Genomic DNA, 13,796 nt, shown 5'->3' on the forward strand with positions numbered 1-13,796 from the left:
TACATTAAAATGATTATCCTAGTTTTCAACTTTTTTTCTTATCTGCATAGCATCATTTGTGACTTAAAGGCCAATTTTTCAATTCAATCATTAGTATATGTAATTTTCAACTTTCCATTGCTTAAATGCCCAAATTCCCTCTTTTATTACTTCAGCCTTGATATCCTGCCCTCTCCCATTGTTTATTTTTGAACAAGCTCTTGGCTTCGTGCCCTATTTTCTTTATGTGGTGAGGTGCCAAATTTTGCCATAGAACATTCTAATGCTGTTCCTCAGCACATCTGAGGTACTTCACCCCAAAGTCTACTGACATATCCCGATTTGTTCTTTCATTGATCTTCACTGGTTCCACGACACCTGCAACACCACAGATTCATAAAATGGTGTCTGAATTAGATGCTGGAAGTCTGGGGCCACACAGGAAAGAGCTGGAGGATCTATGGGGGCAAGTGAACGGCCGACATTTGCGATCGGGACTTCATGTTTTTCACTGCACCTGCTCATATGGATGGAAGTAAATGCCGTTGCTCAGGTGCGAATCCTCAATTTCGACGACGACTCGCCGCCACTTCGGACAGCTGGGTTTTCCCAGCAGTGACGTCAGGGCGCGGGAGGAGGGGCGAGGCCCCACGGCCACGTGCGTGGCGGTGACGCGAGCCCGCGCCCGTGGAGCGGCGGCGAGCAGTGCGTGTGTCGCACTGACCCGGAGAGCACCATGAGTGAGTCCAGCCGTCGGGGCAGCGACCACAGAAGTTACACGGGTTGCAAGCGGGCCCGGAGTGGAGAAAACAAAGTGACGGTGGTCCTCGGTGCGCAGTGGGGCGACGAAGGGAAGGGCAAGGTCGTCGATCTGCTTGCGACCGATGCTGACGTTGTGTGCCGGTGTCAGGTAAATTGTGCCGGGGAGAGACAGCCAGTATCGTCATATTCCTGTAACTCAGATAACAGATGTGGAAAGAATTGAAGAATATGCATGCTTTGCAAACATACTTTGCCAAAGAATCTATTTACAAAATGTTTATTTAAGTACATCAGGACATGCAGCATGTGCATTTGATTTCATATAGGTATTCTGTCTAGGGGAGCTGTGATTCTAGGTATCATTTCCAGTTGGGTAATCCTAGTTAGAAGACTCTCTGTCTTGAGAAAAGGCTAGACATTGTACACTAAAGAGTCCAAGCAATAAAATGCTACTTCAAACATAACTAAAAATAGCAGGCTTATTTTGTTTGGTTAAAATGTGTCCTATGATTCAAGCAAGGTCGATCGCCCTCTGACGCAATTGTAACTGATAGTTATTGCAGGAGTTTTGAACATAACAGTGAACCGGTATATGTTCTGCAGTAACTATTGGACTGCATTAAATATTTAGGCTAAATTTAAGTGCATTGTTCTAATGCTGAGAGGATCACATTTTATTATACCTACAAACTTGATCAAAGAGTTCTGAGTGATCTTTATTTCTATATGATAATACATTTTTACGGTAAGAGTTTCAACAGTTCAGTGAACAGAATGTGCTGTTCTCTAATAAATGAGCACTGCATTAAATAATCCGTGTGTCAAAATATAATTTAATGTACAATCAAATGTTCTTATGTAAATATAAATCCAATAAATTGTAAGTTAAATACATTGCATATTAAATATTTTGCATTGGAATAAGTACCTGCAAGCTTTTTATTTGGAATGTGGAAATGTATATTCAAGTTGATAAAAAGTATTTTTTCCAAGTTAATAGATGTAATGAAGGAAGACAGTTATATATCACATGCAACTTTCTTTGAAGCTATGCCAAAAACTTCACCTTTTCTGGGAGTGCATTTCATGTATTAAAGACTGCATGGAGTACTTCCAAAATCAGCTTGAAATTTTCCTTTTGTCCTCTGAACACAGTTGTTTCCTTATCACAGGAATTGTGGATGGGTAATACTTTGCCTTTAGCTAAAACTCATCCAAATGTGTCTTTTATGGAGAAACTATTTTGTTTCAGAGGAAAACTTTAAACATGGCTTAAGTGTAATATAATGTAGCATTTTTGTGTAATAACTAGGTTTCATTCAAAATTATGCTTGTACAGTATTTTGTGTGTGTAACTAAATAGTGTTAATGAAGACATCCAGTTATGAGGAAGACCAGATTCTCAGTTTAAAATAATGGAGCTTATTCATTTTCATTCATGCAAGCAACATGGGGGGGGGGGGGGGCTGCATGAAAAAACTTGGTCATGTATGTATCAGCCAATTTACAGTTGATGAGTGCTAGATTCTCATGTTTTTTCAATTGAAATTTGGATGTATGGATTGGCAACCTATATTTCCTTGAATGGTTGTCATTACCTTCATTTTCCGACTCACTTTGCTTGGAGGGCAGTCTGCTTCAGGAGCAAGAGAAAATAGAAGTTCCCAATAGTTTTGTAAGATCAACATTAGAAATAAACAATACTGGAAGTAGGAATTCCTAATCAGAATTAACATGACAGGCAGCTGCTAATGCTGCCATTAGTAAAGCTAGAACTAAACAATTTTCTCTAACATTAGGCTTCTTATGGATAAAGATAAAAGTTCAGAAAATACATTTTATTTTTGTTGTTTATTTTGGATAATCTACATCCTCAATACTCTATATCTTGCCAATTTTAATTCAGTACTTTTTCGACAAATGGAGAATTTTCCTGCTCCCAAGGAGAAATTCTGTAATTTTTCAGTTTTAAGTGCAGAGATTCTTATGCATTGAAATTGTTCAGTAGTTGGATAAAGCAATTTTCTTATCTGTGGATTTTTTTGTTGAATGTTGGAGAAGTAACTTAATTTGGAAGAACATTTAATGTTCTGGCATTTTTTTGACAAATAAAATGTAAGATATTCCAATATTTTCATTAAGTTTATTTATCTTTTCTGATTGCCCAAAATTTAGCTTCATATTTTAATTTGACTTTCTCTAAATATGTCAAACCAGTGTGCAAGCCAGTTTTGTAACATTTACAAAATGCTAAATTGTTGCACAAATTTAGGAGCTTTTAATCAATTGTTACGTTCTGATGAAGAGTCCCAGATCTGTTTCTCTTCTACCTGTACTGCTAATCTTCTAATGTCTTTCCTCATCTTTCTTTTTCATACAATGTGTTACATTTATGATATTCAATAAGCTCTCACATTTTTTTCTGACCAAATGCCAGGATTTTTAACATACATTTGTGCGGAGACTTTCACTTTAAAAAAATTAGAAGCAAAGGCATAACAATTGGGAGGAAAGTCCTGCTTTGCCCACAGCCCAAAGTTCTGGGCCATTTAATTTCAGAGATTTACTATTGCATAGCCAAAGTCAAAATAAATACTAGACCCCCTTCATTATATACTTCCTAAAATTAAAAAAGTGCACGTTTAAAATGTCCAGCGTGTTAATTTTATTAATATTTCTAATTATTGCAGCATGAACAATCTAACAATTATTTGAAAAATGTACTACATAACTTTATGCATTTACTAGGCATGAAGATGAAGCTTGGATTCCAGTTGCAGTATTGAGTGATCATGGAAGTAACTTAAAACTTGAGGATCTGCCCCAATAAACTAGTACCGTATTCTATTCGGACATTTGCCCTATTGTCATATCTGTCAATAGGATTTAAAGTTGGTTCTGAGGGCACTGCTTGTTTACACTGCCAGCCAAGAACAGCTACTCCCAAGCCTCATCCATTACGTCCCCTTCAAGCTTGTTTGCCATCCAGAGTTTGCTTGGGCTTCAGAATCTCCGTGCCATCTGCACCAATAAACTGAGTGGTTGGCCTTCACCTTCTGCAGCTAGTCACACATCAATATCAGTCTTGTGGCAGGGGGAGGCAGAGAAGATTCTCTCTCCCAGATTTGATAGGGTTAAGATAGAGAATCCTGTGTAGATTCTGCCTTGCAGTTTTGTAACATAGACTACCTACAACAGACTTCACTGAAGAAATGAAACCACACCATCTTCAAAATCCTCCAAATTCACTTGAGTGGTAAGCAAACCAATGTCAGCTGCCTTACCCAGTACAGCATCCACAGCCTTGAGACCTGAGTCAATAGACAATAGGTGCAGAAGTAGACCATTCGGCCCTTCGAGCCTGCACCGCCATTCTGAGATCATGGCTGATCATCTACTATCAATACCCGGTTCCTGCCTTGTCCCCATATCCCTTGATTCCCCTATCCATAAGATACCTATCTAGCTCCTTCTTGAAAGCATTCAGAGAATTGGCCTCCACTACCTTCCGAGGCAGTGCATTCCAGACCCCCACAACTCTCTGGGAGAAGAAGTTTGTCCTAAATGACCTACCCCTTATTCTCAAACCATGCCCTCTGGTACTAGACTCTCCCAGCATCTGGAACATATTTCCTGCCTCTATCTTGTCCAATCCCTTAATAATCTTATATGTTTCAATCAGATCCCCTCTCAATCTCCTTAATTCCAGCGTGTACAAGCCCAGTCTCTCTAACCTCTCTGCGTAAAGACAAATCTCTTTGTATTTCTCCCTTACCTAACTCTACACCGTTCAGATAATAATCTGCCTTCCTGTTCTTACTCCCAAAGTGGATAACCTCACACTTATTCACATTAAATGTCATCTGCCAAGTATCTGCCCACTCACTCAGCCTATCCAAGTCACCCTGAATTCTCCTAACATCCTCATCACATGTCACACTGCCACCCAGCTTAGTATCATCAGCAAACTTGCTGATGTTATTCTCAATGCCTTCATCTAAATCATTGATGTAAATCGTAAACAGCTGTGGTCCCAATACCGAGCCCTGTGGCACCCCACTAGTCACCACTTGCCATTCCGAGAAACACTCATTCACCGTTACCCTTTGTTTTCTATCTGCCAACCAGTTTTCTATCCATGTCAATATCTTCCCCCCAATGCCATGAGCTCTGATTTTACCCACCAATCTCCTATGTGGGACCTTATCAAATGCCTTCTGAAAATCGAGGTACACTACATTCACTGGATCTCCCCCTTCTAACTTCCTGGTTACATCCTCGAAAAACTCCAATAGATTAGTCAAGCATGATTTACCCTTGGTAAATCCATGCTGGCTCGGCCCAATCCTATCACTGCTATCTAGATATGCCACTATTTCATCTTTAATAATGGACTCTAGCATCTTCCCCACTACTGATGTTAGGCTGACAGGACGATAGTTCTCTGTTTTCTCCCTCCCTCCTTTGTTAAAAAGTGGGATAACATTAGCCATTCTCCAATCCTCAGGAACTGATCCTGAATCTAAGGAACATTGGGAAATGATTACCAATGCATCCGCAATTTCCAGGGCCACCTCCTTTAGTACCCTAGGATGCAGACCCTCTGGACCTGGGGATTTGTCAGCCTTCAGTCCCATCAGTCTACCCATCACCGTTTCCTTCCTAATGTCAATATGTTTCATTTCCTCTGTTACCCTATGTCCTTGGCCCATCCATACATCTGGGAGATTGCTTGTGTCTTCCCTAGTGAAGACAGATCTAAAGTACTTATTAAATTCTTCTGCCATTTCTCTGTTTCCCGTAACAATTTCACCCAATTCATTCTTCAAGGGCCCAACATTGTTCTTAACTATCTTCTTTCTCTTCACATACCTAAAAAAGCTTTAGCTATCCTCCTTTATATTCCTGGCTAACTTGCATTCGTACCTCATTTTTTCTCCCCGTATTTCCTTTTTAGTTAAGCTCTGTTGTTCCTTAAAAATTTCCCAATCATCTGTCCTCCCACTCACCTCAGCTCTGTCATACTTTCTTTTTTTTAATGCTATGCAATCTCTGACTTCCTTTGTCAACCACTGTGGCCCCTTTCCCCCCTTTGAATCCTTCCTTCTCCGGGGGATGAACTGATTTTGCACCTTGCGCATTATTCCCAAGAATACCTGCCATTGCTGTTCCACTGTCTTTTCTGCTAGGATATCCGTCCAGTTAACTTTGGCCAGCTCCTCCCTCATGGCTCCATAGTCTCCCCTGTTCAACTGCAACACTGACACCTCCGATCTGCCCTTATCCTTCTCAAATTGCAGATAAAAACTTATCATATTATGATCACTACCTCCTAATGGCTCCTTTACTTCAAGATCGCTTATCAAATCCTGTTCATTACACAAGACTAAATCCAGAATAGCCTTGTCCCCGGTCGGCTCTCGTACAAGCTGTTCCAAGAATGCATCCCGTAGGCACTCTACAAACTCCCTATCCTGGGGTCCAGCACCAAACCTGATTCTCCCAGTTCACCTGCATGTTGAAATCCCCCATAACTACTGCGACATTACCTTTGCCACATGCCAATGTTAACTCCCTATTCAACTTGCACCCAATATCCATGCTACTGTTTGGTGGCCTGTAGACAACACCCATTAGGGTCTTTTTGCCCTTACTGTTCCTCAGTTCTCTCCACACAGACTCTACTTCTCCTGATCCTATGTCCCCCCTTGCAAAGGACTGAATCTCATTCCTCACCAACAGGGCCACCCCACCCCCTCTGCCCACATTTCTGTCCCTACGATTGCACGTACACCCTTGTACATTCATTTCCCAGGTCTGATCTCCCTGCAGCCATGTCTCCGTTATCCCAACAACATCATAGTTACCCATTCGCACCTGAGCTTCAAGCTCATCCGCCTTATTTCTGACACTTCGTGCATTCAGATATAGAATTTTTAGCCCATTTCTCCTCTCTCTGTTTAAATCGCTGCCTATTGTGCTTAACCCAGCTCCCCGAACTCCCATCGGGCTATACGCCTCTTGAATTTTGTTGTCCTTCCTAAATTTACTTATTCTTTCTGCACATTTAACTCCATGTTCCGTCAGACCATCCATCTGTACATGTGTCCTCCTTATCACTTGTTCCGCCTCACCTTTCTCTACTACACACTTAATATTCCAGAACCAGTCATGCTCAGTCAATTGTTGGCAAGGTCAGATAACTTGTATACTGGACACCAGAGTCCTGAAACAGATACTCTTGTTCAAGATCTGTCGTGGGAAGAGACTACCAAACAGAAAAAGGTCGAACGATTATGCAAAGCTTCCCTGGAGTACACCATCCCAACATTTTCTAGAAGCTTCTAGCCCATAATTACTCAAAGTGGAGTGGGGGCATTTGGATACTCTTGAGAACCTTGAAGCTAAACATCAAAAACATGCAGAAGTCTTGCTCAAGCTTCACTTCACAGATTACTCATCCATCTGCCCTTTCAGCCTTCTCTTGCCCCATCAGATTCCCACACTGACCTTGTTAGATACCCCAGGGTCCACAAAACCAGAGTCGAAGCAAGTCATCTGAAGAACCTATCTAAAAAGGAGTTAGGATTAATGTATTTAAGGGCTTAAAGTATAAGAAAGTTTAATTTAACAAGGAAACTTTACAAATTGAGTGTGGGCTGTCTTGCTGCTATATCACAAAATGGATATAATGAATTATAATTATATATACGTGCCTCAGGAACATACTAAGGGGGCAATTGTCAGAATCTACCTATCTAAATACTATCACATTTTGCTAGGTATAGAATAGATGCCAAAGAAAGATCGCTCAAAGTATAAACGAATGGTAAACTGTACCTTTGTCTAGTAATAGTCAATGTAACATTGATCTTCAACTAATGGTTTGTAGATTAGTTATTCCGAAATTTTAAACTAATGGGTGTCTTTGAGAGGCAGTAATAAGAGCTTTAAAAGTATATTCAATAAATTTTATATGTTTGTTAACATTATAACACAGCAATATGTTTGAACAGGAAAAGATGTAGGTTTTATGTTGGTCATGTGTTCGTTTTGGTATATTTCTAAAAGTCCTAAATTGCATTTATTGGTCTTCTTAGGGATTTTATTTCTTTTTGACATCTTGCACCAATAATGATTTCTATATATATATGTAATGCTGTTTACGAAGTAGTGAGTCCTTAGATACCTGATTGTCTGATACACAGGACCATCTTGTCCACGGGTAGACACAGTCATGTATGGACTGCATTCTGGATCTAAGCAGATTCTTTGCTCCTCTAATGCTGATCACCAGAATGTTTGACCCAAGCCACCCTGCTTAATCAGCAAGCAGAGTTACTCCGACTGCAGTCAGGATAACATTCTAGAATCTACTTCCACTCTAATAGTATATTCCATATACTGTACATCTCACCCTCTGTTAAGATCCTTTTGTTGTCTTTAGTTGGAAATTTAACTAAATCCCTTATAATGACTCGAACATCATTATTTCAGTAATATTTATTAACATAACAATATCAATTTATTAAGAACCATCTAGACGTGTGAAACACAGTATAACTTTAGGAAAATGTACAATTCCGCTTGTCGAGTTTGCAAGATAATCTGAGATAATATCACTAACTTGTCATTGAGATAGCTCTACGGAGGATTTGCTTTAAAAATATAGTGATATTATTTAGCATTTGTTTTACATAATTCCCTCGATGTAAAATACCATTTTATTTTTGGTACCCGAAGTGTTGAATTTTGAAGCAATTTTGAGACAATGGATCAAAATTCAATGTTAATTTATTAACAAATCACATATATCTCACCATATACAATACTGAGATTCATTTTCTTGTGTGCATATTCAATAAATTCATAATAGAATCAATGATAGACAGCAGCAACTTGGGTGTTCAACCAGTGTGCAAAAGACAGACAGTGCAAATACAGAAAGAAAAAATAATAATAAAAATAAATAAGCAATAAATATCGAGAACATGAGATGAAAAGTCATTGCAAGTTACCCCCTTCGGTTCAAGAGCCTGATGGTTGAGGGGTAATAACTGTTCCTGAACATGGTGCTTTGAGTGCTGAGGCTCTAGTACCTTCTTCCTGATGGCAGCAGCAATAAGAGAGCACGTCCTGAGTGGTGGGGATCCCTGATGATGTATGCTGCTTTCCTGTGACACTGCTTCGTGTGGATGTGCTCAATGTTTAGGAGGGTTTTACCTGTGATGAACTGGCCCATACCCACTACTTATTGTGGGATTTTCCATTAATGAGCATTGGTGTTTTCACACCAGGCTGTGATGCAGCCAGTCAATATACTCTCGACTACACATCTACAGAAGTTTGTCAAAAGTTTTAGATGTCATGCTGAAGGAAGTGGAAGCACTGCCATGCTTTCTTCGTAATTGCATTTATGTGCTGGGTGCAGGACAGGATCCTCTGAAATAATAACACTGAGGAATTTAAGGTTGTTGACCTTTTCCACCTCTGATGAGGTCTGACTCATGGACCTCTGGTTTCCTCCTCCTAATGTCAATAATCCAATCTGTGGTCTTGGCAACATGGAGTAAGAGGTTGTTGTTATGACACCATTCAGCCAGATTTTTTATCTCCCTCCTATATGCATCACCACCTACGACAGTAGTGTCATCAGCAAACTTGAATATGGCATTAGAGCTGTGTTTAGCCACACACTCATAAGTTTAAAATGAGCAGCGCAGGAAGCTAAGCACACAGCCTTTCGGTGCACCTGTGCTGACGGAGATTGAAGAGGAGGTGTTATTGCCAATCCAAACTGACCAGGGTCTGCAAGTGAGGAAATCAAGGATTCAGTTATAAAGGAATTATTGAGGGATAGTTCTTGTAGTTTTGAGGGGATGATAGTATTGAATGCTCAGCTGTAGTCAGTGAAGAGCATCCTGCTGAATGCAATTTCACTATCCGGATGCTTCATGGTTGAGTGAAGAGCCAGTAAAACGGCATCTGCTGTTGAATTCTTGTGACAGTAGGCAAATTGGAGTGGATCCAAGTCACCTCTCAGACAGGAGTTGATATGTTTCATCACCAAACTCTCAAAGCATTTCATCACAGTCAGTATAAGTGCTACTGGACGATAGTCATTCAGGCACGTTGCCATGTTCTTCTTAGGCACTGGCATAATTGAAACCTGTTTGAAGTTGGTGGGTTACCTCAGACTGCCGAAGCGAGAGGTTAAAAATATCAGTGAACACTTCAGCCAATTGATCAATGTAGGTCTTTACTACTTGGTCAAGAACCCTGTCTGGGCCGGATGCTTTCCTTGGGTACACCCTCCTGAAGGGTGCTTTCATGTTGGCCTCTGAGACTGAAATCACAGGGTCATCAGGCTGTGGGAGATAATGAAGGTTTTGATAGTCAAAGCAAGCATGAAAGGCACTGAACTCATCTGGGAGCAAAACCTTGTCACCTATGTCACTTGGTTTCACTTTGTAGGAGGTGATAGCATCAATGCCCTTTACAGTTATCAAGCATCCTTCAGTGATTCAAGTTTGGTCTGGAATTGTACTTTCACGTGTGAGATAGCTTTCCGGAGGTCATACCTGGTCCTCTTGTATTTTACTCGGTCACCAGACCTGTACGCCACTGAACTGGCCTTCAACAGATTGCAGATTGTTATCAAGTGTATTGCATCAGAAAATGCAATTGGTTAGAATGTGGACAATTACCATGGAGCACAGGAATACAATCCAGTTGATATCTGTGTTAAAGCATTTCTAAAGTAGATTTCCATCAGTTTGAAAGTCATGTAATAGAAGAACAATTTATAGTTATTAAAATTGAATAGTTCCATTTCAGCGCTTTTTCTATCAAACTGGGATTTTAAGACTGGTGGTTTTATTGATGAAAGAATATAAAATCTGAATTACTTAATGTCTTGTACTTTGAAAACCTTTCATTTCTTAACATTTTAAGACCTTCTCTATTAATAGTAAGCTTTTTTGGTCATTAGGCAGCCTCTGGATAGAGCAGAATGTAGATTATTGCCCAGCATTTTGTCTCGTCAGTTGTATACCTCAAAGTTCATCAAGTATCGGTAAAGTAAATAGGCCGATCTGTGCTTTAAGTGTTGTTTGAGCATTTAACCAGATCCAGAGTGATCAGAAAATATATGCCTATATAAATGAAGTGAAACCTTCCATCCGTTAATACCAGAATGCAAATTCTAATGATTAATGGGAGTTTTAGTACTGGTAGGCTGTATGTACAGAAGTAATTCCACACCAGCCTTCAGAGCCAGAGACAATATGGCTTGGTGTCAGAATTGAAATAAATTTATAATAATAAGTTTATGATATTAAATTTAGAGTGAACTTTGAGGTTGCTGTTGCAGCTTTTTACTTGACTGGCACATGATGCAGCACAGGTGGGAAATAACTCGGTTTACTGGAAGCAAGATACATGATTTCTTCTAGAACTTCAGTGTTGTCCGCTATTCCATTCCTCACCACAACACTTAAAAAGGTGTTCATTATGCTGACCTGCTGCTATTCCTTCTTCTAATGTCCCAGCACTAATGACAAACCAAGCAATCTCCCATGTTGTAAATTCGAGAGGAGAGACTGTCTATATTTGCAAAAGAGTGCGTTGTTTTAAAAAACAACAGCGGTTACCACAGCCAGAAATTGACCTAAAAGAAACTGTTACGGGCTTAAAACAACTAACTAAGGATATCCCTGAATGCAGTTTAGGTTCCTTCTAAATAAATGTTGCATTCATATCTGTTGTCACTTGATAACTTGATATGGTATTAGATTAATTGATTGTAGCAGTTACTAAGTTCAATTTCCACATTAAGTTCAAGAATCCTACTTTATATTTATTTATTGGCTTTCAAATACCTTGGATTTGCTACAATATTGTGACCTGAACAATTCTCTTCACTTCAATCACAGCATGGTGTTTATGCTGATTTTTTTATACTAGAAAAACAGTAAATGTGAGTTGGCTTTCTAACCCAAATTTTATTTAGTTTTCCCAAGATTCGAATTGGTATGTCTATCCCATATCTTTCACAATCCCCTATGAAAATGTAGGTTGTTTATTCAACATGTTCTACACTTATGCACTGTTATTATCTTGCTGTTTATTAAGCCAAAATATCTGATCCAGTTTTTCCTTGTGGAGTAGCTAAAGGTCAGATTGGAGTGCTAAGTAAGAACTTGAGAAGGTCAGTTAAATGTTTGTTATTGGCAGCCACACAAGATATAAATCCATGTCATTAGTCACACCAGACATATCAAGGTTTCATTGCATGATTAGACGCTATTATAAACTCATTCAGAAACTCAATCCCAATTGTTGTTTTTTGAGATTGAAGTTTAAAAAAAGCTTCAGAAAGCTGTTTGAATATTTTTAAAAATATTGTCAGACTATTTGTGCGCTTTTCTACATGCTACCATTAGTGAAGTCATATTTCTGTGCCAAATGGTGATCCCTGAAATACAGTACATGAATAATATGTACAAAGATGGGAATCAGTTTCAGCAAGTCTCAGACATGTGTGATAAAATAACATTTATTGTTTAACTTCTTATGTGGCTGTGTTGTACAGATTGAAGTACTGAAGCCAGCTTCCTTAGCCAGACCACTATGATTTGTACTCCTTTGTAGTATACAGCAATGGCATATCCACTGCTCCAGATAATGAATGATATGCTGACACACGCACAAAAAAAAGTCATTTAATGCATTCTCCTTGGTAGAGTGAGTAGGGATACTAAAGAGCTATTCCACAATGACAGAGACTGAACCTCCCACTATGCCCACTGGATTCAACACTTGAGCCAGTGACAGCTCTGAAACATGCTGAGCTGATGGTCAAATGCACATTGAATCTGACCCTTCAGCTGTATACACTAGGAGTGCCTGGCATACAAGGATAAAGATTCATTGAAAAAATAAGTTCAACTTAAGTTTGATTTGTTTCTTTATTTCACTTTATATTTATTAATTCAGTTTTCAACTGAAATGATTGTTTGAATTACTTAAACTGTTTGATTTTAATTATCTTCAAATTTGAACTGTGGCATCATCCTGAAGGCCTTCTGGTCTGAAGTGGGTTAGGATGGGATTCAGGATCCACAGGCAGGCTGGTTGCTACTTGCAGCTCACAGCCTTATGGAAGAATTGCAGAGTGAATATCGCCATCTGGCCCATCTACCAGGCACATGTGGCCACAGGGTTAGTGTACAGGGCATTGGTAGTCCACAGGTTGGATAGAGCACCACTTGGTCCAATGCACTATACATTGGTATTGGTTTATTATTGTCACATGTACCAAGATACAGTGCATTGAGGTAGAAAAAGGTAAAACAATAACATACAGAATATACTGTAGCAGCTACAAAGAAAGTAAAGATATATAATAAAATGCAAGATCATTACAAGGTAGATTGTGAGGTGAAGAATCTGTCATCATGCAAAGAGGTCTGTTCAAGAGTCTAAGAACAGCAGAATTGAAGTTATTCTTAAGCCTGGTGGTATGAGTTTTTCAAGCTTTTGTATTTTCTGCCTGATGTGATGGGGGAGTGAAATGTCCAAAGTGGGCAGAGTCTTTGATTATGTCACTACTTTACTGAGGGTACTTGAGATGCTAACTTTTGAATAAAGTAAAACAACCTAGTGACCAAAGGCAACACAAGTGATAACAAGGCAGGAAGTGAAAAATCACATGGGTCATTATGAAATAGTCCCTGTGAAAAAGTACTAGAGCCAGAGATGAGACATTGACACTAATTTTAATGCTACAGGGAACAGCAAGACTTGGTCAGCAGAATTCCTTGATTAGTCCAGGAAAAAAACCATTCTTCTTTCATGCCCATGGGAATTCCAGAAAGTTTTTAAGTTGTTGAAATGGCCTTAGCAGCTTCTTCCTGCTCAGCTATTTTCCCCATGATTTGGAATTAGGAATTAGCACCTACAATCTCCTAATTCAAAAATCAAAATTCCATTGCAATCCAAGTAATATCACTGGGGGATAAATACACAATCCAAAGTGTCCCTGCCTTTCAGAA

At 39.4% G+C, this 13,796-nt stretch overlaps 1 protein-coding gene across 1 annotated transcript in view; it reads left to right on the plus strand.

The window, feature by feature from the left end:
• The first annotated feature begins 642 nt into the window (after positions 1 to 642).
• Positions 643 to 13,796, plus strand: part of adss1 (adenylosuccinate synthase 1) — a 55,052-nt gene continuing 41,898 nt past the window's right edge. Inside the window, exon 1 of the mRNA XM_073039781.1 lies at positions 643 to 889. Within this exon, the coding sequence (XP_072895882.1) occupies positions 716 to 889 (174 nt within the window). The 5' untranslated portion in view covers positions 643 to 715. The remainder of the gene's footprint in view (positions 890 to 13,796) is intronic.

This window comes from Hemitrygon akajei, chromosome 3, assembly GCF_048418815.1.
Source record: "Hemitrygon akajei chromosome 3, sHemAka1.3, whole genome shotgun sequence".
Classification (NCBI taxonomy): Eukaryota; Metazoa; Chordata; class Chondrichthyes; order Myliobatiformes; family Dasyatidae; genus Hemitrygon; species Hemitrygon akajei.